This window comes from Malaya genurostris, chromosome 2, assembly GCF_030247185.1.
Source record: "Malaya genurostris strain Urasoe2022 chromosome 2, Malgen_1.1, whole genome shotgun sequence".
NCBI lineage: Eukaryota > Metazoa > Arthropoda > Insecta > Diptera > Culicidae > Malaya > Malaya genurostris.
This window is the reverse complement of record NC_080571.1, coordinates 66816939-66843904: the sequence shown is the minus strand read 5'-3', so window position 1 is coordinate 66843904 and position 26966 is coordinate 66816939. Positions and strand designations below refer to the sequence as shown.

The 26966-nt window shown below is 39.1% G+C and overlaps 1 protein-coding gene across 2 annotated transcripts in view; it reads left to right on the top strand.

The window, feature by feature from the left end:
- Positions 1–220: 220 nt before the first annotated feature.
- LOC131432997 (RING finger protein 44-like) overlaps positions 221–26966 on the top strand; it is a 43741-nt gene continuing 16995 nt past the window's right edge. For both annotated transcript variants that reach the window (XM_058599704.1, XM_058599703.1), the window contains exons 1-2: positions 221–413; positions 12538–13716. In XM_058599704.1, the coding sequence (XP_058455687.1) occupies positions 13544–13716 (173 nt within the window). In that variant the 5' untranslated portion in view covers positions 221–413; positions 12538–13543. The remainder of the gene's footprint in view (positions 414–12537; positions 13717–26966) is intronic.

The window sequence follows — 26966 nt, the reverse complement described above, 5'->3', positions numbered from 1 at the left end:
AAAACCACACGGGTTTAGGTAATTCGTGAACGTTAAAAATTTTACACTTCGGTGGTGCAACGGAATGGTAGCCATTTTTTTCTCGTTTAAAATACTTTTCCTGGGCGAATCATGAGCTCATCGCATTATTTGTACATAAATCCATCGTATTTTTATATCAAATAACAAATACCCTTTTTCTCTTTCTCTTTGTTTATCTGTTTATCTTATTTTTTTGTAGACTAAAGACTTAACCAGATGGCGTTCTATGAAAGTTGTGTGTCTCTATTCTTGCACCTCTGACTCTGTATTTCTGTCTCGTTCCTTGGCTTCCCGGCAGTTACGTAACGCGTGCCGCCAGCCGCATAGTGTTGCAAGCGCACGTATAGCCGTTGAGATGCAGTGAACTGCAGCTAGGAGCGCCTCTATAGGAAGTAATGGTCGCAGCGCAATTTGTGTGTCTTCTCTTTGATAAGAACTTACATTCATATGCATATAGTTATATACACTCGTACATTTTCCATACACGAATAGGGTAGCCATAAAAACGGCCGTATATATACATAATGGTAGAAGTTGAACACTCTGTGTGCGTTACGATAATACCGTAGTTGTGAATGAGGCATTTTATATTAACACACTATGGAAATAAGTACAGATTGAGCTTATACTTGCTTTAGTTGTAATCATTTGTTTATTTATATTTTCACGATAACATCCTTTTGCGTTTGTGTTAGGTCTGATAGTAGATCTAACTCTGTTTGAATTTACACAGTTTTTCGATTCCGTAAACAGCCCGAATTAAGGGTATTTTTTCCAAATTCAAAATGGAAGCATTTAGAATTAGTATCAATTTCCTGAATTATTCTAATCATCTGAATCTAACATCTTAATCGAATTCGAAACAAACCGGTTACCATTGGAAACGCCATTAAATGGCACGGAAAATTTGTAATTGTAATATTCAAATTATTCATTAGTTAATGAAATCATGATTTAGATCTAGGGTTGCATCAAAAAAATTACTGACTGTCATGCATAAAGATCATGTTTTTAAAAGACTTCATGTTTATCCATTTTGTACAATGAACAGTCTGACGAATGATTGTTTCAAGTGATCAGAGTTTAAATTGGGAAAATGGAACTCTTCAAAACTTCTTTGTTGTTTTTAACAAATTGAATTGCTTCGCTTTCCCCAATTGAACGTATATTGTACATTTCGGTCTTGAATATTTTGTTGCATTCGGTCTTGAACAAATAACTATTTGTAAACACGCCGAATGGGAAACCGCTTGAAGTCAACAATAACCGTATTTTTTCTCAATATCACCGGTACATTTTGTTCCTTACACGGAAAATAAAAACTACCTATTATTTGAATTCGTTTGAATCTTTTCTTTCATTAGCTCCTTCCATTGTTGTCAAAATACAAAGAGCAAAACCAACCGACAGCGAGAGTTTCGTTCAATAAGCTAAAATTAAGGAAACCATATCAACATGAAATTGAGTCAATACGACTCAACTGTAGAGTAAATGTAATTTACCATTGAGTAGATATAACTTATCTTTAAGTATTCTTTGCACGTGCCTTACGGAAACTACCTAGAGACACTTTACCTAAAATTAGGTTATTGAAAGGAGCCCCCAAGTTGGGTGGAATGTACTTAAAATTAGGTTGTTTTGCGGCTCCGTGTAGATTTACTCATTTCGATCATCTCATTGTTCAAACACTGTATTGTACTTTGTGTCTTGGCGTCTCGGCGAGGTATAAAAGAGAACTGGATCCAGCCCGGAGATGTTGAACCTTTCCTATCCCAAACTAAGTTGTATCTCCGATTTTTTCAATCATATCAATATGTTCATTTAAATCGATTTTTTTTAAACGCTGAATAGATTTTCACAATCTTATGGGGTTTCCGCTTGAGAAAACTTCACCAAGCAAACACTTTTCACGAAGCTGTGTTGGTTTCGCCCTTAGCAACCAGGTTCGAAGCTAACTTGATTTTCAGTTCAACAACGTTGAAACTAGGTTCGATGCTGGAATCAAACAAACGGTTTGACAGCAGTTAGAGTGGAAACTGGGTTTGGTTTTGCCATTAGATTCAGATGTTATAATCCCATAGCCTGCTAATTACCCTAGGAATCTTGGAATCAGGAATCAGAACAAATTGGCTCAAATGACACGTTCCCTTGATAATTGGAGATTTGTGCCTTGCCATAAATTTGGTTTTTGCATCATTTTCCCGATATATAAAAGGAAAGGATTGAAAGGAAATGGCAAGGGTTGGACTAGAAGGATGGGAAAAATTGACGACACAAAAACACATAAAATCAGAAGTAAATTCTGCACCCCTAAGGGATGCTGACCAATCTGCTGGGGATCACATTTAGTGGAAGCAGAAGTAAATTCTAAACCTCAACGAGGTCCCGAACAGTCTGCTCACGAATAATACTCAGCACGTTGAATAGTAGCCATGTGATAATTGAGTTTGCAATGTCCAGTCAGAGCTCTGACCAGAATACTGCAATGATGCTTGGAAAAATGCAGTAGACACTTTGACATTTTCAGATTCAAATCTGGTAGAAATGCTTTTGTCTGAGCGCAAGTTTGCAAGCTGCGCCAGTAGCTGGCATGTTTGGATGCAGCCCAAGAACGAATCTTGTGCTTTATCCAACTAGTTGAAAGTGGTAAAGCTGGTTCAGGACCAACGAAATCATTCGTTGCACCAGCTCTAGCCAACTCATCAGCCCATTCATTTCCAGTAATACCAGAATGGCCGGGTCCCATAAGAAGTAAACAGCATTTGAAATGTTGAGGTCTTCAATTTGAGTTCGACATGCGATCACTAGATTCGACCGTGAGTCATTCGAACTGAGTGCTTTTAAGGCTGCCTGACTGTCGGAACAAAAATAAATTCGTTTACCACAGATCCTCTGCTGAAATGCCGATTGTACTCCACACAGAATCACGTAGATTTCTGCTTGGAACACAGTAGTACCAAGTGAATGAGACTGCTCCAGCCTCATTTCACGACAGTAGACACCAGCACGACCATTCAACAGAGAACCGTCCGTATAACAAACTATGTGTTCATTAAGTTGTCGTTCCAGACAACCCGACAATTATTCCTCACGAAGAGGATAGCTCGCTTTGAATGTTTTAAAAGGAAAACTGCATGTGAGAGTTAGGTCACTAGGAACGAGTAAATACTCATCCCACGTAACCATTTGAGACCACTGTTCCAAAGCCTTCTTGTTTTAAAAACACATGTAGTGGTTTAATGCACAGTAGCGCCTCTATTTTCAGTTCAACAACGTTGAAACTAGGTTCGAAACTGGAATTAAACAAACGGTTTGACAACAGTTAAGGTGGAAACTGGGTTAGGTTTTACCTCAACCGAAAACGACATTAGATTCAGATGTTATAATCCCATAGCCTGCTATTTGCCCTCGGAATCTTAGAGCTGGCGCCGTGTGCCTTGTTAAATAAATTATTGAACAAAAGAATAGCCTGTTAATGACTTTCATTCGAATTCAACTTGTGGTTCCGGAGGCAAAAAAGTGCACTCGACTTTTCAACTTCGAATACTGCGGAACTGATTTTCGAAACCATAGATTAAAATAGACTTGGTTTTCCTGAGTTATGGAGTAAAGGTTGCAAAAACTTATCTCTGAACTATACCCGTTTTAACGTTCTGTGCGTTAATGCTCGGAATGCCACATTAGTAGGTGGATTAAAACAGGTTTTATTAATCATGTTAGTCGTATATTATAGTATGTATAGCATTGACGAAAAATGCCTGAATCCAAATCGACGGAATATTAATGAATACAGAGATTTTCAAAGTTCAGCTAGCATTTTAGCTAACAAATGTTCGTTTATGCTGAAAGCGGATTTTTAAATTTTCAAAGAAATGTTTTAGCTATATTATCAAGTTTATGCTATATGATAAAATGTAAATGATTCGCAAAAAACTACTGTTGATTTGCAAAAAAAAAACAATAAATGTGAGAAAATTGATGAAATTTTTATTCAAATCGATAGAACGATCAATGTAATTAAATGTTTGAAGATGAGGCTGATGTTGGTCGCTGGGTCGCTATAGATGGCCCATGCGCAAGGTCCAATTTTGGCACACTCTATCCACCATATCGGCCGATATTTCACGAATAATGCCACCGGCCCGCATTCCACACCAAACAGTGACTTTTTTGGGATGCATTGGTAACTCTTGCAATGCTTCTGGTTGGTCTTCACTCCAGATGCGGCAATTTTGCTTGTTGACGTATCCATTCAACCAGAAATGAGCTTCATCGCTGAACACAATTTTTCGATAAAAAAGTGGATCTTCCTCCAACATTGCCAGCGCCCATTCATGATTTAATTATAGACCAAACGACGGTTCATGATAGAATTATAGACCAAACTGAACAAGTTTGGCAATGACACAAAACACGGTTCACGCGTAATCTGTTAAAAACAGTGTTGCCAAAAAGATACCAGCAAAAAGTCACCCTTTAACTTCACCATTTTAATTCACTTTTCTATACAATTGCTGAATTTTGATTCATTGGTTGCTACTACAGACCAAAAACCCAGCTTTGTTATAGACTGAACTGTTTCCTTCACGGGTAAGATGTGATATGTCATATTCTACAATATGCTTAGCAAGAAGCTGTTGTGGACTATGTGTGATAATAATTAATTAAATGATAGAAAATTCTTCAAAACCAGGATTATAGATTATAAAGTATAGTTAGCCCAAGAGAAATTTTTGGACGTTTATATGCTTACTTCACTATGGGATACCTTTTAAAAATTCCACAAACAGCAGCAACGACAGACTTTCTTGGTGGTATAATGCCTCAAATGCTCTGGTCATGCTCTCATTCGCATCTCGGACGTCGTGGCGAGCAGTCGCCTTCAACCTTGACCTGAGTTTAGGATTACATTCCAGAGTTCAAAACGTAATTTCATGATTAGAGTTTAGTTTCAGAATATAGTTCCAGATTACTGGTTCAAAATTAAAAACTATGACTCTGGAACTGAATCCTAATTCCAAATTATGGAACTAGTTTCTTGACGAGATGGCCACGCCACTTCAAGTTGACATATTTGATTTGATTTGAGTCTTCATGTCGAACTCTAACAATCCTCGAATGTTGTCCTAAGCAGTAGCTGCCAATATGCTTGAATATCAACGCAAGACTTTGAGACGTATTCCGCCCACGGTTTTATGATTTACCGTGTAACATATGTGAATTTCATCCCAATTGACATCCAACAATCGGTACTTATTTCCATAGGTTTATTTTTAACCGCTACCACCTTGTAAGGTTTATATTTATTGAAATAGCCGTTAGGATAGGCGCATCTTTTTCTTAATAGTGCTGATTTACCTTCTTGTTTAACACAAATTACCGCTCGAGTTGCATGAATTACGCTTACACACCTAGGTTTAGCTCATTCGACGATCTGTTGTACATACATTGTTATACCGATTAATCCAACTATGTATGTATTTTTACCACACAAAGGAGTATAATAAAATAATATTCATCCTAAACATGAGCGTTTTCAATAAGTTCCGTTTGCATCACTAATCAATTACGCTGTATTTGTTGATCGGTAAAAAGGTTCCTTTCACTTTCCATGTTCGTAACAACTTGCGTCACGCAGATGACACACCTGTCCACCGCGGGCGCGGAGAGTGTTCTGGGTGTTACTACGGTGTAGGTTCCACACGCTGTACTGTAAGTGCACTGCAGAACTCGTCACGTGGTGGCCGGGTGGCAATCGGCAAGGCTTGCGTGCTTCCACGGTAGCTATCTCTTTGCTTTTGTGGTTTTACCTTAGTTTTTCTTTTGGTCGCGTGAATGTACTATTTTTGATCAGTGTTCTATGCACCAAACCCCCAAAGGTGAGCATCGTTGCGTTACATTGGATGCAAGTGCTTGTTTCCATCCAGTAAGTAATGGTTGAGTATGGTTAACAAATGGTTTTAATTTTTATTTTTAATATCACTAGTCCATCGTTTTTCATCTTTTTTTTGCAGGTGCATTGCAATATAGATCTGTTGCCGAGCTTTCGCGTATACGCACAACAAAACTCACTCTAACTATTTATTCCTAACATATGCACTGTAAAAAATGTTTAAACTGATACAGCATATCATCTATAACTCCTGCGAATCCTGCCTGCATCCCTGTTCGATATCATACAAAATACCAATGAATACCAGGCTGTCCGTTTGTTAAAAGCGCATATATTTTCATATTTGGACCAGAGGACTCTTCTCCTTTATAATGTTGTTTGGTGGTGTTTGGTGTTACGGTAGATTTCAGTCATCTAAACATTTTCTTATCGCTCGTGGTGACAGGTTGGTATAATTTTGTTCAGTGATTGTTTGATATACATATATATTTATATACACATTGTTCAATTATGAATGGCTATGTTGTCTGATTGCATCGTAGTACTGGTACTGGACTTTCCCATAGATTCGAGTGACCTTTCAAAAATCTTGGTATTTTATGCACATGCGTTATAATAACTAACTTTTGATGCTTTATTACCCAGCTTACCGTTTTAGATATGAGATGATACAGAAATGTTATGGCAAATTTTTGCAAAAAAAATTAGATTCTCGTTGTTAACGAAAAAAATCCGAATTTTCAGGGCTTCTGACAAATATTTGCTCTGTATAGTGTTTCCAGTAGGTCATTTATAGATTGGTTTTACTAATTTTATTTTGCATGCTCAGGAAATACTGTATAATTGTATATTTATTTATGTTTCACATTTATGTACAAATTTCAGGTATTGTAAAAGCTCTACTACACGATATTTAGGTATATATTGTGTCAATTCATGCTCAGAACAAAACTACGCTATTTATGTTCAAGTAAAATTGCCTTGAATACTCTTGTCCAGTCATCTTAACGCCACTTATGTTCCTACAAGTCATTTCAGGTCGTGGTTCGAACATAAGAGAATTATAAATCAAATATTATTCATCCTATCTCAACTCGTTTTAAACATCGTAAAACAATTTCTTGTTTTTCATAAATATACACTGCTCTTTTCTCAAATCGCACCGTTATTCGTTATATCCGCAGCGACCATCAAATCACTATTTTTGTACGAAATTTGAACTAAAACGTGACGAACAGCCAACTAAAACTATAACGTGACGAAGTTCTTATCCTAACTGTTTCTTGGTTGTAATGTTTTCCATATTCTCTTTTCACCTTAAAGAAACTGGACACCTTGTATAAACGTCAACTAGAAATCTCTAAGAACATAAGAAATGGCTCTAAGCAACGTTGCCAGGTATGCCGATTTATCGGTATTCATACAGATATTTGACCTCTATACCGCAATACAGATATGTACTCCCAAAATACCGATAATTCACGGATCGTACGGATAAATACCGATTTTCGTTGATAGCATGGATAGGACCTTTTTTTTTTGCTCACCAAAATGAGCTTTGGTGACATTTCCGTGATCCGATATTCCATTCGAAACGAGAAACGAGATTCTGAAAAAGGTACAGATAGATTTTTGCGCCGAATACAGATTTTTGGAAAAATGACCTGGCAACGCTGGTTCTAAGTGAAAATGACAGTTTCTCTTTGTTTATTTTCTGTTTCAATTATTACGGTCTATTCCTGTATTTTTCAATAATTTCACCAGGGCAGATAGTGAGTTGTTGATTTTAGTCATTATACTAAGTAAATAACCTAAAGAGATACCGTGAATTGCACTGAGGACCTTTTCTAATATTCTTTTTCTTTTCTGGATGGCGTCACCTTACTTGAGATGGCACTGATTGATGGCACAGCAACTTAGGTTCATTGATAGTTTCACAAGAAGTAATATTCATCTTTGGATAAAGTTGATCATTGAATCAACATTGTACTTATCATTTAGGGGTTTGTGAAAAAATTTAAAAAAATTAATTGTACTTATCGTTGGCGATTAGCGAAGACTGCGCTACAACATACCCGTCGTAGAGACACAGAGAACAAATATCCATGTACAAGTTTTAATGTGCGTAAGAACAGTTGTTTATCAAAGTGATCACCAAGTAGCAATTAGCCTATAGAGGCGTTTCGAGCAGCCCAGCAATCGCCCACAATATTAGTTCGGAATGAGTTCCGAATCAAATCCAAGGGGGCGAAAATTTTCCATTGAGAATTCCAGGAGGAATTCAGTACGAAATCCAAAGCAATGCGGACTCCAGTGCAACAACTGATTTCGAATGAATTTCGCCTTTAATCGATTAATTCGGAAGTCTGTCGGAATTGAGTGAGAAATGGTGTTTTCATACGCGCTGGGTATTGCGAAGCGCGCATTTGTGATGATGATGATGATGGTCCCACCTCATACCCCTACAAAGGTGTGAACAGAACGAGTTATCTAAATGATAATTAATATTTTTGCACATATCTTAACCAGTAAATAAAAGAAAACGATCTGATTAATCTAGCAGGTATAGATTCTTCTTCAAAAGAACGACTGACCACAAAATAACATTCAAATATCTCGGATTTACTATCCAGGGTTAATCAAGAAAATTTCCAACCTGGGAAGATCCTTGATCACATCAGGAATCGAACCCGATATCTTTACCAGTATCAGACAGTAGTTCACCTGGCCCTTCCCGCCGGACCAGTTCATCGCTACACACATCAGCTACGATGGAGTAACGAGACTGCGGATGAGCAGAGCCAAGCCCAATTCCATCAACAACTGTCGATCCCAATTGGTTTCCCGAATCTATTCCTTAAATTATTATCCAACCTTGCGATCAAGGTCAAGAGCAAACTTAACACACTGAATGCTAAGGCTCTTCGGCCAGTCCTGTTCGCTTTCCAAATAGTCACTACCTACTTCGCGCGCGAGGCTCAAACGTTTGTAGACTGCTCATTATTTTTAACTCTCAAACAAACTAAAAATCCATCATCATCATACCGAACATAGTAACTTAATACGTCTCAAATAATATATATAAACAAAAAAAAATACAATCTTCGTAATACTTCTTGGAAAATTCCAGAGTGTAGCTTACTAATGTCATTTGCTCCCTTTTTTCTAAGTAAAGCTTGTTCGCGATGAAATCTGGACAGATTAAATTTAAAAATAAAACAAATTTACTGATAGTTCAATCAGACCCTGTCTGCTTGGAGCGAAATCAATCGTCAGTTCAGCAACGCCATCGCACGGCATCACATTCAACATATCATGTCAATTGTATGGGTGCGCAGTGCTGCTATTTTGGCTCGCACGAATTTGACATCTTTCTTCCCTCATTTTATGTGCGAGATTCGATGTGGACTCGCTTGAGGGCGCCATGCTTTCTAAAAAGGATGTTGTCAATAATTTGTTCGGGAAATGTGAGAGCTGGATATCTTGTTAATATGATGTCTTTGGTTCAATTAATTAAGGTCCCTAATTAGGCTGCATAAAGAAACTACGAACTTTTGAGTTTACTCCTGTCATTGGAGTCTATGCAGACTTCTCTGCAACCGATTTGGCAGTTTTTGTCCAAGATTTTCGATTTTTTTAAATAATTTTTGCTTGTTGGTCATATTTAGAGTTCTCTCTTCACGAGAGCCCAATACCGCTCAATAAGTCGCAACTCGCAACTTTTTTGCAAACTTAACCAAGGATGGCATTTATCGTATCAAAGAACGCTCACTCGCAACTCTTCACACGATTCAATAAGTGCCATCAAAAAGAGACGGATATCATCGTAGCAACAAAAAGCCGGCATGGTTCATTTAACATAGAATAGACACCAGTGCGAGAGCTAATTTCTCTCGATGACCTGTCAGAGAATCAAAGGTTAGCTCGCTGCTGTGGGATTCTCTCTGAAGCAATAAAACGGTCGCTTATTCTCGTTTCGCGATTCGATTCTGTATGGGCAGTGGATAATTGCGATAGAATCATTTTACTACTGCCGCTTATTCTAACTATGTGCATATAACCTTTGTATAAGTTGTGTTTATGAAAATGTATGTGAATGCTCCACACAAGGGTTTTGAAATATTGCAACCTAGTATGAGAATCATCACGTCGAATCATCGATTCGATTTTCTGCGATAATTGTCAACTTCCGATTCTCTCTTGGTAAATTCCACACAGCACCAATCATTATCAGACTGTATTTTTTTAAGGGCCGTGAAATACTCAGAGTATGAAGTGGAGCGAAGAAATGTAGAAAAATTCTCTCTTGGTTCATGCATTGAGAGAATCGAGTTCTTCTAGCATCTTCTACTGGATTGAAAATGTTGTACACAATATAGATAAAAATCGTGCAGCTTCTGTCAAATTTTTGGCAATCACCAACACTGAACTTAACCTTTTTCTTCGACCTGATATGCTCGTCTACGCCGTTTTGTTGCATGGCAGTATAAAGAAGACCTTCCAGGAAGTTGCATAAAGTCTTCCAGCACATAAGTTTCATCGTCCATTATCACACAGGAAAATTTCGTCAAATATTCGCGATACAACTTGAGAGCCCGGGTTTTAGCCGTCACATTCTGTTTATCATGGGTGACATTTTTATTTTTCTAGCCACAGTACGTACCGAAAGATTTGGTCTCTTCTGCAATATTTTCTTCACCTTCGCGACCTCCTGGCGATTCCTGAAATCCGTTTTTGCTTCGCTCTGAGTCTTCCTGTCTATTGTCAAACGTGTATCGGAAGATTTAAGACCATTATGGACAGTGCAGTGAAGGAAAAACAAGCTTTTTTGCCAGTTTTCTTACTGACAGATCCGGTTTTTCATTACGACTACTCACGACTGCTTTTTGCACTTCTTCCAACACCATCCTTGATTCAGAAGCTTGTTGTATCACAAAATTTAATTTGACACAAAGGCATTTATCATCCTGCGAGATATTTCACGCGTTGATGAAGTATTTCCTGAGATTTTAGGTGTCCAGATTTTGTCGCAAACAATCCATATAACTTGGGAAAAGACAAAACAAAGCAGTTCCATTTACCTAGTACTTTGGAAATTTGATAAACATTTCAAGGCATCTTTGGAATTTATGTCGTACATATAAAACTTAGAAAGCCTATAAGACTAATACCTAAGGAGGCGTTTGTAATCTTCCAATCCATCAACCAACGTTCCCCTTTTTATTCAATTCGATGTGAGAAGGAACGAAGAAAGCTTAGTAAAATTAAGAGAAGGAACGAAGAGAGAAGCTTAGTAAAAAATGGAAATTAGAGATCATCACAGTTACTGGAGACGATAAATTGAATTGTTTTAGAGTGATAATCGTTCACTGTAGTTATTTTAGAAAAAATATTCTATGTATTTGCAATTCCATTCAGAAAGAATATCGTACGTGTTGTTAGAAGAAATTGGATTAACTAGAGAAGAGAATATAGAATATAATTCCTCAGAGCAAATTGGCTCAAGTGGAACGTTGCGATTCGTTACTTGGGTTTGAGCTCGTTATACCTTCCAGATCGGTCTAGTTCCTAGAATCCTTAGCTTAGTTCTGTCGAATAAGAAGTCTGGTTCGGGAATTGTATTATTATTCAATATTTCATATGTTTGAACTGTTCCTTGATGATACTTGATGCTACACCAAGTAGTTCAGGACTTACCAGAGTATTTTCAATCTCGTATATTAACGGTACTTCGTCCGATAACCAAAATTCTATAAACACGCCGCAATAATGAATCAATAGAAAGTAATTAACTTTAAAGAGAACACTGGTAGACTGGAGCTCGATATGAAGGAATGGCTTCGTTTTCTATGCCTGTGAGATTTGATTCATTGCATGGTACAATGATGCGGTGTTGGAAGCAAATTATGAAGTAATGCTATGGCCAGAAGATGCGAAGTAAAAATTCCCCCACAGTGCAGTGAAAAGACCGCACTGCAAATTCTGTTCAACACCCCTTCTATTCAGAAGTGTTCGTTGCCGTACAAAACCGTATAACGACGTGTTATTGTTTTCAAACAAATCACCGCTTCAGTTCGTTGCTTGGGTTCGCTCCAAGGAGAGTACCGGGCAGCAACGCCAAAGGAATGGCGCATGTGCATAAACTACCTATCTACTAGTCGGAGTGCGCAAATGCGAGTCCACAGCCTTTTGAGTTCCAGCATAAACTGTTTCCGTGCTATGCCACCGTAGAGCTGGGTAGAACTCGAGTGGATATAGAGGCAGCGGAAACTCACTCCTTATTTCTCTGTGTGAGTCAGCTGTTTCAACCAAGCCAGCCTTATATATTTGCCCATGTTCTATTTACGTTCTTGTTGATAAACAGTTTGAAGTAACAGCGACGTTTGCGTATAGTCTGTTTAACTACAAGAAAGCACATACAAAACAGAATGTGAAATTAATATAGTGTCAGTTTGTAGCATCTTTTTAAGGTTACCATCGTACCATTTTTTTTCTTACATAATATTTACAAGAGAAGCTTACGGCACAACAGACACATTGCAAACCGAAATCGAAAGTTCAACATGTATATTAACTGTTTTCCATCATTTCTTTCTTTTTTCTTTTTCTTCTGGTTTCTTCAGTAGACACATTCGGCCATCGTTACCCCCAACTGTTACCGCCTAGCGTAAATGCGTATCGATTAATGAGACAGACAGTGCGAGGAAAACCGAACTGCATCGATAGCCTGGTCGTGCTTTAACCGTCAGGAAGCCAAAACCCCCATTTTCGGGCGCACCCATTTCTGAAACCGGAAGCACATTCAGCGTCGAGCGTCAAGTTCACGTCGTCATTGCAGTGTGTTCGGAGACGTCATCATTACTCACCCAGCATAACGCAACATTGAATAATAAGAAAGAAACAAACGGATCACATTTTACTCTTTCTTCACATCGCTGTTATACCTAACGTTTTTTCTCTTCGATTGAGGTTCCTCTCCCTTTTGTCGTTGGTAGTTTATTACGTGTTTCTTTTTCGTCTATTGTGAATGTTCAAATTGGATGGTGTATGCGAACATTACCCGCCATATGTGTAGCAACTATTTGATGTGTAGTGAAAATATAAATATACAACAACCCCCCTTGAACGGTAGGTTCATCCCATGAATGAATTAGATGCCCGTATAGCGACGGAGCGTAATTAAATCGTGTTGTGAATCATATTGCGCCAATGTGTGTGATCCATTCGTATGCCTTCGCGATAGGACAAAGTGTTGAGTACAAACTGATCGGACAATTTTGAAGCGAAGTCTAGCCGAACAGAGGAATATCATTGACAACGTGTAGATGAATGCCAAGTGAAGTATAAACAAGAAACAACAACAACAACTATTGAAAGAGATCGTTAAATAAACATTAAAATACGGAAAAAAAGAAAATTCCGATCGAAGAAACCTTCGCCGTTCAACGTGTGACGACGCAACGACGGGATCAGTTGTTAGAGCTGTTTGACGAAAAATCTCACAGTACCACAGGAAGTGAAACAAAGACGGATTGCTAGCACGCTGTGCATGCTGGTAGTGGTAGTGTGTTATAGAAGTAAAGAAGGAAAAAAATATAGCGACAGCAGAAGAGCTCAACGAACCGAACCATGAATCCAGGCCACTCGGGAACGTCAAGGCGGCCCTATTCACGGGGTGCCGCCCCAAGGAACCGTTCTCGCATGCCGTTCTCACCTCATCACTCACATCATTCCAATCGCAACCATGGCGGCCACAGTCAGTCGTGGTACAACAAGGACATGGAAAATAGCTTCAACTACGGGTAAGTGCTATGCCAAAGATTTGTCGCACGGGGAGACCTCACTTCCAGTCTCGTGCGGCTACTATTTTCCGTAGTCCTAGTGATCCATACCGTAGATTAGTCTGGATAGGAATGAAGAGATTCGTATGAAAGAGTGGAATAAATCACGCTTTGGAGATAATTGTTCGTGTGGTTAGCAATGATATTGCCACACGGAATTGATTTCGTTCGGATGTACGTCTATTGATAGAGATATAAATTTGAATGCAAAGCTCGAACAAATTTTTATAGATAATTGGTTCATTGGTTCGCCTACACTCGAAGCAATCGATAACATACATTAAGCTGTCCATCTACTCGGATTTATAGAATAATTTCAATTTTAATAAAGTGATAGATCCGAATAGATTGCGGTTTTCGAAGCTAGTATGCTTTTAAAATGTTACTCGATATCATTTCACGTCTATCTTCAAAGCACAATTTCTTCCTTGCATGTTTGTGTGTGTTATATCAATAAGCTCTAGCATCCCTAAGAAACTATAATAATCCTATGAAACTTGAAGTGCATTTCACCAGAGACGATTTTCCGGATAATTCCTTCAAACCAGCCAACTCTAATATGTCAGTTCTGCTTACACACAGTGGTTTTGGTTTACGTTGTGTTAGTGTAAAATGCTAATAGCTAAGCTTGGCGTTTATATACATATATATTGGAGTAAGGAATTTAAAAAAATAAACAACTAAATGCAAGACATTTTAATATTCCTGAATGCATCCTAGTACTTATTATGATATGGAACATTCCTACATCCGTGTTACCATTATTTTCCTTGTGTAGCTTGGATCCACCTGTGCAGCCGATCTCTCTAATTATATTGTACACTAAAAGAGGGTAATTTGGTGCCAGCTTAGTCATTTTTCAATTCACATAAATAAATGCAGTTTGTTTGTATTTCATAGAACAGAAACCGTCTTTTCCTACATCTTACGCATCATCTTTCATCAACATTATCATCGTTCAGAATGACCATTTTAACGATTCACGTTTACGGTTTATTCCCGTCTCTATCATTCACCTGTACCTGTCGGTCTACGCATAATTTTCCATGCTATCCGGGATCAATTATGCGTAGAACGGTAGTACTTCCATAATTTAATTTCACGTTATATATTGCATCTTTAGACTATTTCGTCAAACCGCCGTTTTCTACTGATCGTGTGCTGTATTTAGTAATTTGACGTCTCTGTTACGCACACAGATGCGGTTTGTGCAGATGCAAAGGATGAAAAGCAGTTGAAAATTTACACTGACGAAAAACCACTTAGTGTTTCATAAGCTTAGAACTCATGAAACAAGTAAAACATCTGTACCATTAAATGCTGGAGATTTTCACGAACAGTTTTATGATTTCCTCTATTGTTCTCTAGGCATGGTAAAAATTTTCGTTTCATATATTCCTTTAAAAAACGGTCCGATGCGACTCGACAAAACACACTGTGTATGCGCGACATACTCACACTACTACTAGTCACACCCAGAGCTTAAAATTGTCACGCATTCTCAATGAAAGCATCCAATCCAACAATCTTATTTTCAATATTTTACTGTCTCTTTCGTAAATGACCGACACCAGAATAAACGAAGAGAGACAACGCATTTTCGTTTCTCATTGAAAAAAATGAGAGAGAATAATTGCCAACGTCACTCTTTTCTCTATGCCAAAACGAAACCAAACTAACGTCTTCAGGCATTCGTAACCGAATGTTCGAAGTGAGCACACGCGTTTTTTTAACAATCGACATCGGTAAGACGAAGGTGCCTATCACAGCAGAGGCTGTAGTATAGGCATTAAATAAAAGTGATAAAAAGTAGCATCCCCGCAAGTGAGTTCTGTCTGTGCACCGGTTTTGTATCGGTATCGACAGTAGACGCTATTGTGCTATCCTCGGGCAGCAGTTATTTCTATTGTTTGCTACCCGCATCGCAGCAGCCAAATCCTGAGTCAAGGTCACGCTGAAGCACAACGAAGGAGTGAAGGAGCAACTCACCTAACAGCTTACCGTGACATACTGTTAAGTATTTTCTCAAACTTTTTCTTTCAACTTTTACTATTCATATATTTTCTTTTCATTTTATTTCTTTCTTTCTCATTTCAAGTGCGGGAGACTTCTTTACTCCCGCACTTTAAATATGAATATTGATGACAGTGGGGGTGTCTCGGAGGAGGGCGAAGCTGAACGAATGAACGAAGAACATTTAGAGGCTGAGTTTGCTTCCGAGATGCCATCTACCCCTCCTATACCATCTCCCCCTCCGATACCATCTCCCTCTCCAATGCCATCTCCCTCTCCGATGCCTCCATCTCCCTCTAAGATATTGCCTGCTCGCCAAAAAGTTTACCAAGACGATGGCTCGGGGGGTCCGTGGGTGGTATACTTCCGGCCCAAATTAAAATCTCTCAGAGTTTTAAATATTGCTCGGGACCTGGAAAAACATTTCTCGGCAATAAAAACAATAGATAAGGTTTCGCCAAACAAGTTACGCGTTGTTGTGTCCGACCTGAAGCAAGCAAACGAGATTGCTACCAGCGAGTTGTTCACGAAGGAGTACCGCGTGTACGTCCCGTCTCATGTGGTGGAGATCGACGGTGTGGTCCGTGACGAAAGTCTGACAATCGAAGATCTGATGAAGGACGGGGTAGGCCGTTTCAAAAACCCCGACCTTCAACCAGTGAAAATTTTGGAGTGCAAGCAATTGCACTCCAAATCGATAGATGGTAAATTTTACCAATCGGACTCATTTCGCGTGACTTTTGCCGGATCTGCACTTCCAAATTATTTGGTAGTGAGTGGAGTTCGTCTACCTGTTCGGCTGTATGTACCGCGGGTAATGCATTGTACAAGCTGCAAACAGCTAGGTCATACGGCAACCTATTGTTGCAACAAACTGCGATGCGGCAAATGCGGAGAGGCCCATGAGGACGATCTCTGCAGAAGAGCAGTGGAAAAGTGTTGCTACTGCGGGGAGAATCCTCATGATCTTTCGGTGTGCCCTACGTACATACAGCGTGCGGAGAAATTGAAGCGATCCGTGAAAGAACGTTCCAAACGTTCTTATGCGGAAATCTTAAAAAGAACCACTCCATCGACCCCTGAGAACCCGTTTGCAATCTTGCCAGTTGAAGAGGATACCTCTGACGACCCAGGCGAAGGACCTTCCTACACACAGGTTGAAGGAAGCAGGAAAAGACAAAATCTGGCTTCTCCCAAGCTTCCTCGTAAAGGCCTCAGACTGTCCTCTTCGTCACAAAAGAACCAAACGGAAACAAAAAGTGCTGACTCAAAACCGAAGCAAACACCTCCTGGGTTCAAAAAACTAAGGGATGATAAGGAGTACCCAGCACTTCCTGGGGCATCAAAAAACCCGAATGACCCCAAAGCACAACCAGAAAATCCAACAAACGCTGGATTATTGAAATTTTCTGATATCGTGGACTGGATATTAACAGCCTTCAATATTACTGATCCTCTGAAAAGCTTCCTAACTGCTCTACTGCCAACAGTAAGGACATTTTTAAAACAGTTGACTGAACAATGGCCCCTCCTTGCAGCGATCGTATCTTTTGATGGATAATTTACCACTGAGAATCGAAGATATGATCATTGTGCTTCAGTGGAATTGCAGAAGTATCATCCCAAAACTTGATTCTTTCAAACACTTAATACATACTCATAATTGCGATGTATTCTCCTTGAGTGAAACTTGGCTTACTTCTAACATCAACCTCGACTTCCATAATTTTAACATAATCCGCCTGGACCGAGAAGACTCTTATGGAGGGGTACTTTTAGGGATTAAAAAGTGCTATTCATTTTATCGTATTAACCTCCCCTCGACACCGGGAATTGAAGTTGTTGCTTGCCAAATTAATATTAAAGGCAAAGATCTATGTATAGCTTCTATCTACATTCCTCCCAGAGTCTCGATAGGGCATCGTCGGCTTGCAGACATCATAGAACTTCTTCCTTCACCGCGGCTGGTTTTAGGGGACTTTAACTCGCATGGTACAGGATGGGGCTGCTTATATGATGATAATCGTTCTTCGTTAATCCAAGATCTGTGTGACAACTTCAATTTGACAATTCTAAACACGGGAGAAATGACACGGAACCCTAGACCGCCAGCACAACCAAGTGCGCTGGATTTATCCCTTTGCTCGACTTCGCTACAGTTAGATTGCAAGTGGAAGGTAATCTGTGATCCTCACGGTAGCGATCACTTGCCGATCATAGTTTCTATCACCAACCGTGGAAGACCATCGGAAACAATCAATGTTTCGTACGATTTCACACGAAACATTGATTGGAAACGTTACGCGAGCTCGATGTCTGAGAAACTAGAAACATCACAGGAGCTTCCTCCGGAGGAAGAGTATACATTTTTGGCTGGCTTGATTCTTGACACCGCAATTCAAGCTCAGACGAAACGAGTACCTAGCGCGCAAACTAGTATGCGTTCTCCCAACCCATGGTGGGACAAAGAGTGCTCAGAGCTGAAAACGAAAAAAGCTTCAGCCTTCATCTCGTTTAGAAGGAACGGAACTCCAGATAATTATCGGAAATACGCGGCGTTAGAATTTCAAATGAAAAGTCTGATTAAAGCTAAGAAACGCGGTTACTGGCGAAGGTTTGTTGACGGATTAACGAGAGAAACAGCAATGAGCACTCTTTGGAATACGGCCCGTCGCATGCGCAATCGAAATCACGCGAACGAAAGCGAGGAATATTCTAACCGCTGGATATTTGATTTCGCTAAGAAAGTATGTCCTGATTCTGTTCCGGAACAGAAGATATCCCGCGTCGCGACATTGAATACAAACGAAACACCGTTTTCGATGGTAGAGTTCTCACTTGCGCTCTTGTCGTGTAACAATAGAGCCCCGGGGTTAGACAGAATTAAATTCAACTTGTTGAAAAATCTGCCCGACTCTGCCAAAAGGCGCTTGTTGAATTTATTCAACAAGTTCCTCGAGGGTAATGTTGTCCCACACGAATGGAGAGAAGTGAGAGTTATTACTATTCAAAAACCTGGAAAACCAGCCTCCGATCACAATTCGTATCGGCCGATTGCTATGCTTTCCTGTATTCGGAAATTGTTGGAGAAAATGATTCTCTTCCGTCTAGACAATTGGGTCGAAACAAATGGATTGCTTTCAGGTACACAATTTGGGTTCCGCAGGGGCAAAGGAACGAACGATTGTCTAGCGTTGCTCTCAACAGAAATTCAAATGGCATTTGCTCGTAAAGAACAAATGGCATCAGTTTTCCTCGACGTCAAGGGGGCATTCGATTCAGTTTCCATTAACGTTCTATCTGAGAAGTTGCATCAGCATGGTCTTTCACCAGTTTTGAACAACTTTTTATATAATCTATTGTCCGAGAAACACATGCATTTTGAGCATGGTGATTTGACGACAAAGCGATTCAGTTACATGGGTCTTCCTCAGGGCTCATGCTTAAGCCCCCTTTTATACAACTTTTACGTAAATAACATTGATGAATGTATCAACACATCTTGCACGCTAAGACAACTTGCCGACGACAGTGTTGTGTCTATTATAGGACCCAAAGCTGCCGATCTCCAAGGACCATTGCAAGATACCCTCGACAACTTGTCGACATGGGCTTTTCAAATGGGTATCGAGTTCTCTACGGAGAAAACTGAGCTGGTTGTATTCTCAAGGAAGCGAGAACCTGCGCAACTACAGCTTCAACTAGGGGGTGAAACCATAGCTCAGGTTTTCACATTTAAATATCTCGGGGTCTGGTTCGATTCCAAAGGTACCTGGGGATGTCACATTAGGTATTTGAAACGAAAATGCCTACAGAGAATCAATTTCCTTCGTACAATAACCGGAACTTGGTGGGGCTCTCACCCAGGAGACCTGATCAGGTTGTACAAAACGACGATATTGTCAGTAATGGAATATGGATGTTTCTGTTTCCGCTCCGCTACGAATATTCATTTCATTAAACTGGAAAGAATTCAGTATCGTTGTTTACGTATTGCCTTGGGTTGCATGCAATCAACCCATACGATGAGTCTTGAAGTGCTGGCGGGCGTCTTACCGTTGAAAAACAGGTTCTGGGATCTCTCATATCGACTGCTAATCCGATGCGACATTTTGAATCCGATGGTGATAGAAAACTTTGAAAAGCTCGTCGAGCTTAATTCACAAACCCGTTTTATGTCCTTGTATTTTGACTACATGGCTCAGAATATAAATCCTTCTTCGTTTGTTCCCAATCGTGTTCATTTTGTGGATACTTCTAATTCTACTGTGCTTTTCGACACATCCATGAAAGAAGAAATTTGTGGAATCCCGGATCCTGTACGCCCTCAAGAGATCCCAAAAATTTTTAATAATAAATTTAAAGAAGTCGACTGTAATAAAATGTTTTACACTGACGGATCATATCTAGACGGGTCCACTGGCTTCGGTATATTCAATGTAAATTTCACCGCTTCCTATAAACTCAGTGATCCAGCTTCAGTTTACGTCGCAGAACTAGCTGCAATTCAGTATACCCTTGAGATCATTGACACTCTGCCCACAGATCACTACTTCATTGTATCGGACAGTCTCAGTTCCATTGAGGCTCTCCGTTCAGTGAAGCCTGGAAAGCACTCACCGTATTTCCTGGGGAAAATACGGGAACAATTGAGTGCTTTATCTGCAAAATCATACCAGATTACCTTGGTTTGGGTCCCCTCACATTGTTCCATACGGGGCAATGAGAGGGCGGACTCGTTAGCCAAGGTGGGCGCACTAGAAGGTGATATCTATGAAAGACCAATCTGCTTCAATGAATTTTTCAGTTGCTGTCGTCAGAAAACTCTAGCTAGCTGGCAGAATACATGGAATAGTGGAACTCTGGGACGATGGTTACACTCAATAATCCCACAGGTATCGACGAAAGCTTGGTTCCGGGGGTTAGACGTGAGCCGAGACTTTATTCGTGTAATGTCAAGGCTCATGTCTAATCATTATATGTTCAGCGCGCATCTCCGTCGTGTGGGGCTCGCTGAGAGTGGTGTCTGCGTTTGCGGTGAGGGTTATCATGACATCGAACATGTTGTTTGGACATGTGTCGAGTATTGTGATGCCAGGTCCCAACTCATAGGTTCCCTTCGGGCCCGAGGTATACCACCCTTCATACCAGTCCGCGACGTCTTGGCAACTCGAAATCTTCCTTATATGACTCTCATCTATAACTTCTTGAAAACTATCAATGCTCAAATTTAGTGCTCTCCCTATCTCTTTCTCGTCTACAGCTCTACCGCACTCTTCTTTACGTTGCTGGAAGTATGGCCTGTGTAAACGATGCTTCGGAGCATGCACCTGCCTTGAACTGACTGAGTTGCTGGAAGCTACCCAAAAACGTCACATCAACGTCAGAACACACCAACGAAGCATCCCAATCCAGAATAATCTCTTCATTGCTACAAGCTGAAAAACATGAAGATTCATCGAACGCAAAATGTGTCTAAAAGATGTATGCCACAAACCAATGATGTATTCAAATTTCAATTCAATACTGTGTAGGTCCCACCCTAATACGGCATCCCTTTCTCTCTCCCTAACAACAAGACAATCGGCCACGTTAAGCTAAAGCAAATGAGCCTAATAAAAATTTTATTTGAAAAAAAAAAAAAAAAAAAACGTCTTCAGGGAGCATTACCAGAATTTCAATTCTCATTCTTTCATCGCTGTATTGAAAATCTGTGACGCTTGGCTATAAATAGTGACTCAAATATGACAAATCGAAGTAATTACATCCCACAACCTCTTTGGAATCCAAAACTACTACAAATTCGATCACCAACAGGAAAAAGTTATTGTGAAACCTTTTTCTGTCATTTTCGATTCTCACAGCTTCGGTTGAATATCGACACTGCATACTATGGGATTTTCACTGAAAACTGCAAATGACTGAAAGGGCAAATGAAAGAAAACACATAATTTTGAAACTACTCTCCCGCTTATGCCATTGACTGGACATGGATTTCATAGTTTGCAAGCGAAACTGAAAGTGACAGTAATTTCTCGTCATTTTCGTCTATTTGAGTCAATGAGAATGACTTTTATTAGCTCTGGTCACACAACATTAAACAATAGACCAATTCGACTCGAGCGTGGTTTTTAAAAAAGGAGAAAGTATCGAATAGTTGTAACTCGAAAACTGAAATTTGCCAAAAGTAGTGTCCAAAGAATATAAATTTGAACTCAATTGGATAAAATATACACTGAAAAAAAACTAAAAGGTAGTATTAAAACTAAAACTTGTTTTAATCCACTTAGCATGATCTATAAACTGAAACAAAACGCAAAAGTTAGATGAATTTTTCCGTTTTGTATTATCGTTCTAAATGGCAATTTTCATACACACTCCATCCTGTATTGCCGGAAGCCGGATCTGGATAAACTTTAAATAAACTTTTCGTTTAAATCTAACCTGGAGCTACAGAAATATAGGATATATTTCAACAGACATTGTTTTTGTTACAAATGTTTCATTGATTCAAGACTGCTTTAAAAACAGTAAAGTGCACGGTTAGGAGCAGCGTCATTTTGATCAAGCATCATATGATCATAACCTTCACATTAAACTCACTTATGATGTAGAAATGCAACGTTTTCTTGCAACTTCCGAGACGCTATTAGATTCAAAGACATTTTCGGCTTACTTGTAAATTTCAAGCATTTCTGCTGCATTCAAATTCTGTATGAAACAAACAACCGAACCTTCGCTCTGAGGAGCATCTCTAAACATATACTTTATCTGAACATTCGTCAGTGCGCTGAACGAAATCCGGTACTGTTTCCCTACCTGGGACGCGTAATTTAAACCTACACTCAAATAGTTGATTCATTGGAGTAAACTGTTTTCAACCAATCGCGATTCGTCCTGCTAGGATATTTTTCCACACTGGTTGCGCTCCTGCTTAACTTCAATATTGTTTTGAGCTTTTAGAACCGTATTTAAGCTAGCAATGGCCTTTATAATCATGAATTGGTCACGAAGTTGAAACAGAAGTTCCGCTCTGGAATGGGGAACCCTAACTTCGAAGTCTGAAATAATTCAGAATTATCTGTGGCTTAAGGTGAAATGTAGCGTCATAAAATGCGCGCAAAATTTTACCCGCTTCAGTTGAAAGAACCGTCGTACAAAGCATACCAAGAAAAACGGACACATAGAAACAAGAACTTTTTTCAATGATTGAGCGCAGTGGGTTTACCTCTCGTTATATTGACTTGTAAAAAAGACTGGACGTAATGGATTTTCGAATCTTTCACACTTTGAATATATGCTAATTCAATCGTTATTGTTAGTGATTACTCTTACACTAGAGCTATAAATAATGAGTAATTATGAATTACTAACATGAGGCTATATGTATATGTATTGACCAACTTGCTAACCATGTATATGCCTGAGTTTAGTAGCAAGCATGGATTCACCTTCAAAAGAACGATTGAAGACAAGAGAACATTCAAGTATTTTTGATATCTTTGCCAGTCGTTCACCAGGCCCTTCCCGCCGATGAGATAGAATTTACGTAAAAGTATTTACTTGACATGCATGATAGAGCGCGGTCGAATTTACTTATCGAATACATTCAATGCCAATATATTCATTCTAATTGACTTTCATTATCATCTTCGAATAAGTAGAAAGTATTATTTATGTTGTGTCAATAGGATCGTAGCACTAGCCATGTAATCGAAGCTATGCTATGAGTCGGCTGCGAATTCTGTTAAATCAGAAAGGCCAAATTTCTCAAAAGGAATGTAATTCTAAGACTTCCACACCCAGACATTTTCCTGGTGTAGATTCAGTATTCTCCCATTACTGTTCCACCACTCCTTGTCTGCGAAGTCTGTTGGAACAAATGGTCATATTCAACAATAAATGTAATACCAAGACCTTGCAATGCATTGAATTCAACAGAATTGCACATTATTAGCATTATAAATGACAGTTACTTATAAAATAAACGATATCTTACAATACCCATTTTATTGAATTCAACTAGTTTTTATCTCAACAAAAAACCCAATGCTGCATAAATTCGCCTCATTATTTTATATGTAACTTTTGCTCACGATATAATGCCACCGTGCCCACCGTGCATTTCTCACACCACCTCAATGCGAAACAGCAGCGCGCAAGCAATAAAAAAAATGCAGAAAAGTTTATGTAAACTTTTTCAAATTTCGGTTGTTCTAGCTAATATTTTATAATTTTGAGTTGCATTAACAGATTCTTTGTGAAATTCTGCTACAAACACTACTTTTCAGTTCTAAAATCATCCCCGTGGAACGGAACAGTAACCGTTCATACATTTCAAAAACCAAATACGGCTCGGCAAAGCAAAATTTCAAAATTCTAAGAATACTTAGTTATGATAAATTTGATTTCGAAAACTTAAGTGTTTTTGGTTTTTTGAAAATCGGTCTAGTTTTTGAATAATTGATCAAAAACGCGATTTTCGCATTCCGCTACATTTCACCTTAATGATAGGCGCCTCTCCAAGCAACTGTTGCAATTCTTGTTTTATACGTTATTTGTTATTTGTCTTGTCACATTTATAGCCAATTCGATTTACCTATTATCTACTTTAAGTCCGATGTATGTTTCCATCATCATCTCAAAGCTAAGTTTCTTAATATAAACGTTATCAGTTTGAAAAAGCCGTTCGTTCAGTTTATTACATACATTCCATTGCCAATTGGATGCCATCCAATCACGCGCTAATGCATTATTTCCGTCACTACGAAGCCTGTTCCTAGACTGTCGGATGATTCACAGTTCTGATAGAAGGTAGCCGCTCGATGTCGGCTTTTCATCACCTTCTGTCCTATTGAAAAAAATTCTTGCAATGCTATGACATCAAGAGTGGAAAGTCAAACGATTTACAGTGGCATGTGCCAAATTTTCAATCGAAGTTATTACCAATTGATTCTCGCGAATGTTGTTTACTTTATGCACAGACAGGCAAATGACAGCTGAATCAAAATTATACCTAAAGTAACTATACGAGTAGAGTAGTTACGAATTGTCGATTTTCAAATCTAAGCGAACTGTCTTGATATTTCGTATATGACTGGCAGTGTGAGGGTAACAATATAAGTCAAAAAGACCGGTAATTCGTCCCTATGCTCGCGGATGAACGACAATACACGTTTTTTCAGGTATTCTTCGATCTAAACTTGGAATGTCATCGTCAAGAATGTGACGAACGGTTCCGTTTTCAGACTACAACAGCCAAATCGTGGCTTTTTCCGCGAACTTGTCGGGAGATACGAACTTCAATTCGGTACATTCCCACGACCAGTCGCGATGTAAAACTTTTGACCAAGAAGCTGCTCAGAATCGAGTTTGACTTCATCGATCTAAGTGCAGCCCTTGTACTTAAAAAAAACACTTCGACCATGCAATTCTGCTTCGGAAGCTTACTGGTTTCGTAAGACTTGTATTCTACCTTGACAAGGATATTCCGCACCGTTCGAAAGCTGCCGTTGTATCTTCTAACCACATCTCGGATCGAAACACCTTACTGCACAGCTGACTGTCTCTGATTCCAGTTTGTTCCGAGGTCCACTGATTCCTTACCACACTCAGGATTTCCTTATAAGTTTTGAGTCCTTTAGCACTTCAGCACTTTACCCAGCTTGGAATCGAACTACTCCGGATTTTACTGGTGTATGCGCACTATATTCCGTTTGATGTTGTTTCTGAACGCGATAGGCTACTTTGATCAAACCTGTACCAGCTGTTAGAAGTGTAATGACAAATGCAACTATATTTCCGTACCTACACACTTTTTTTTTCATAAAATATATTTATTAAGGCACAATGCGTTAGCTCTATGATGCAAAAGGCATACCTACACACTTAAAACCGATTCTCAGGCTTGGCATTTTGAAATGCCGAAGTAGATCGGTAACACAACATTTTGCTGATTGTTCAGTAATTCACATGCTCTTTTCCGAAATTTGTTAAAGTCAGTAAACAACAAATATACCGAAATCAGCAAATCCGTTTGCCGAGATTTCGAACAGTGAGATAGTTTTTACTGAAACTCGGTGAGACACTTCTCATCTAGTGTCTCTTTTCGATTTTGCAAAGCACCATGGCGACATTGCTCGTGGAGCTGGAAAACATTGGAAGAAGGAAAACAGATTTTTTATATTTCGTGACAAGATAAGTGAAATAAGAAAACTATCTGCTTCGCAAATATAATATCTACTTATTTCCAGGTTGGTGCGTTGAGGAGCACTAGCAAAAATTTACTTTAGGCGTGATGTTTTCTCTTTTGTATGCTGGATTCAAATGAACATGATAAAACACCATCTTTCTTCAACTTTTGCTTTTGTGACTTGTTTTACATACCATAATAAAGAAAAATCCATTCCACGTTCGGTTACTGATGTCTCGGCAATTCATGATTCAATCCTGATCGCTTTTGCCGAACTAATTAGGCAATAATTGACAGTTAATAAATTTAGAATTACCGAGATTCTCAGTAATTATGCATATTGCCGAGACGATTACCGAGCACTCAGCTGTGCAAATCTCGGCATTTTTTTACCGAGATTCAGCAATAAAATTCAAAAGTGACAATACTCTAGGAAAATATGACTAATGTCGTTTTCGTTTTTAAATTGCACTACGCCGGTGTAGCGAAAGCTGCACTGAAACCGTTCGTTTTTGCCAACTGCACTACACCAGTGCTACACTTTTCCTGCACCGATACCACTGGTGTAGCACTCATCAAAAGTTTGGTGTAGCTCTGTGCAATGGAATCGTTTATTGTAGTCAATGGTAACTGTTTATGTTTTCGTCATTTTTGTTCGTTTTTTCATGCCTCAGTGTAGCACTGCACCGGTGTAGTGCAAATTAAAAACGAAAACGCCATAAGAACTGTATAATTTTTTTATTTCTTTTCGCCTCCTGGGATTTGTATATTTTCTGTTTCCACATGTTCGCATGACAACGAAACAGTTTCGGCTCCCAGTAATGTTTGCGTAAAACTCGCCCTACTTGCAGTGTTGCCAACAAGAAGTGTAAACAAACTACTGTCAAAAATGGTTGATTCTCGATACTGGAATCAAGATAGTGGCGCGCGAATGGCGTACCAATATACTTTTAGTCAGCCTTTAAATATTCTTTTATGAGATCACAATGAAGAAAATGTTTAGTGT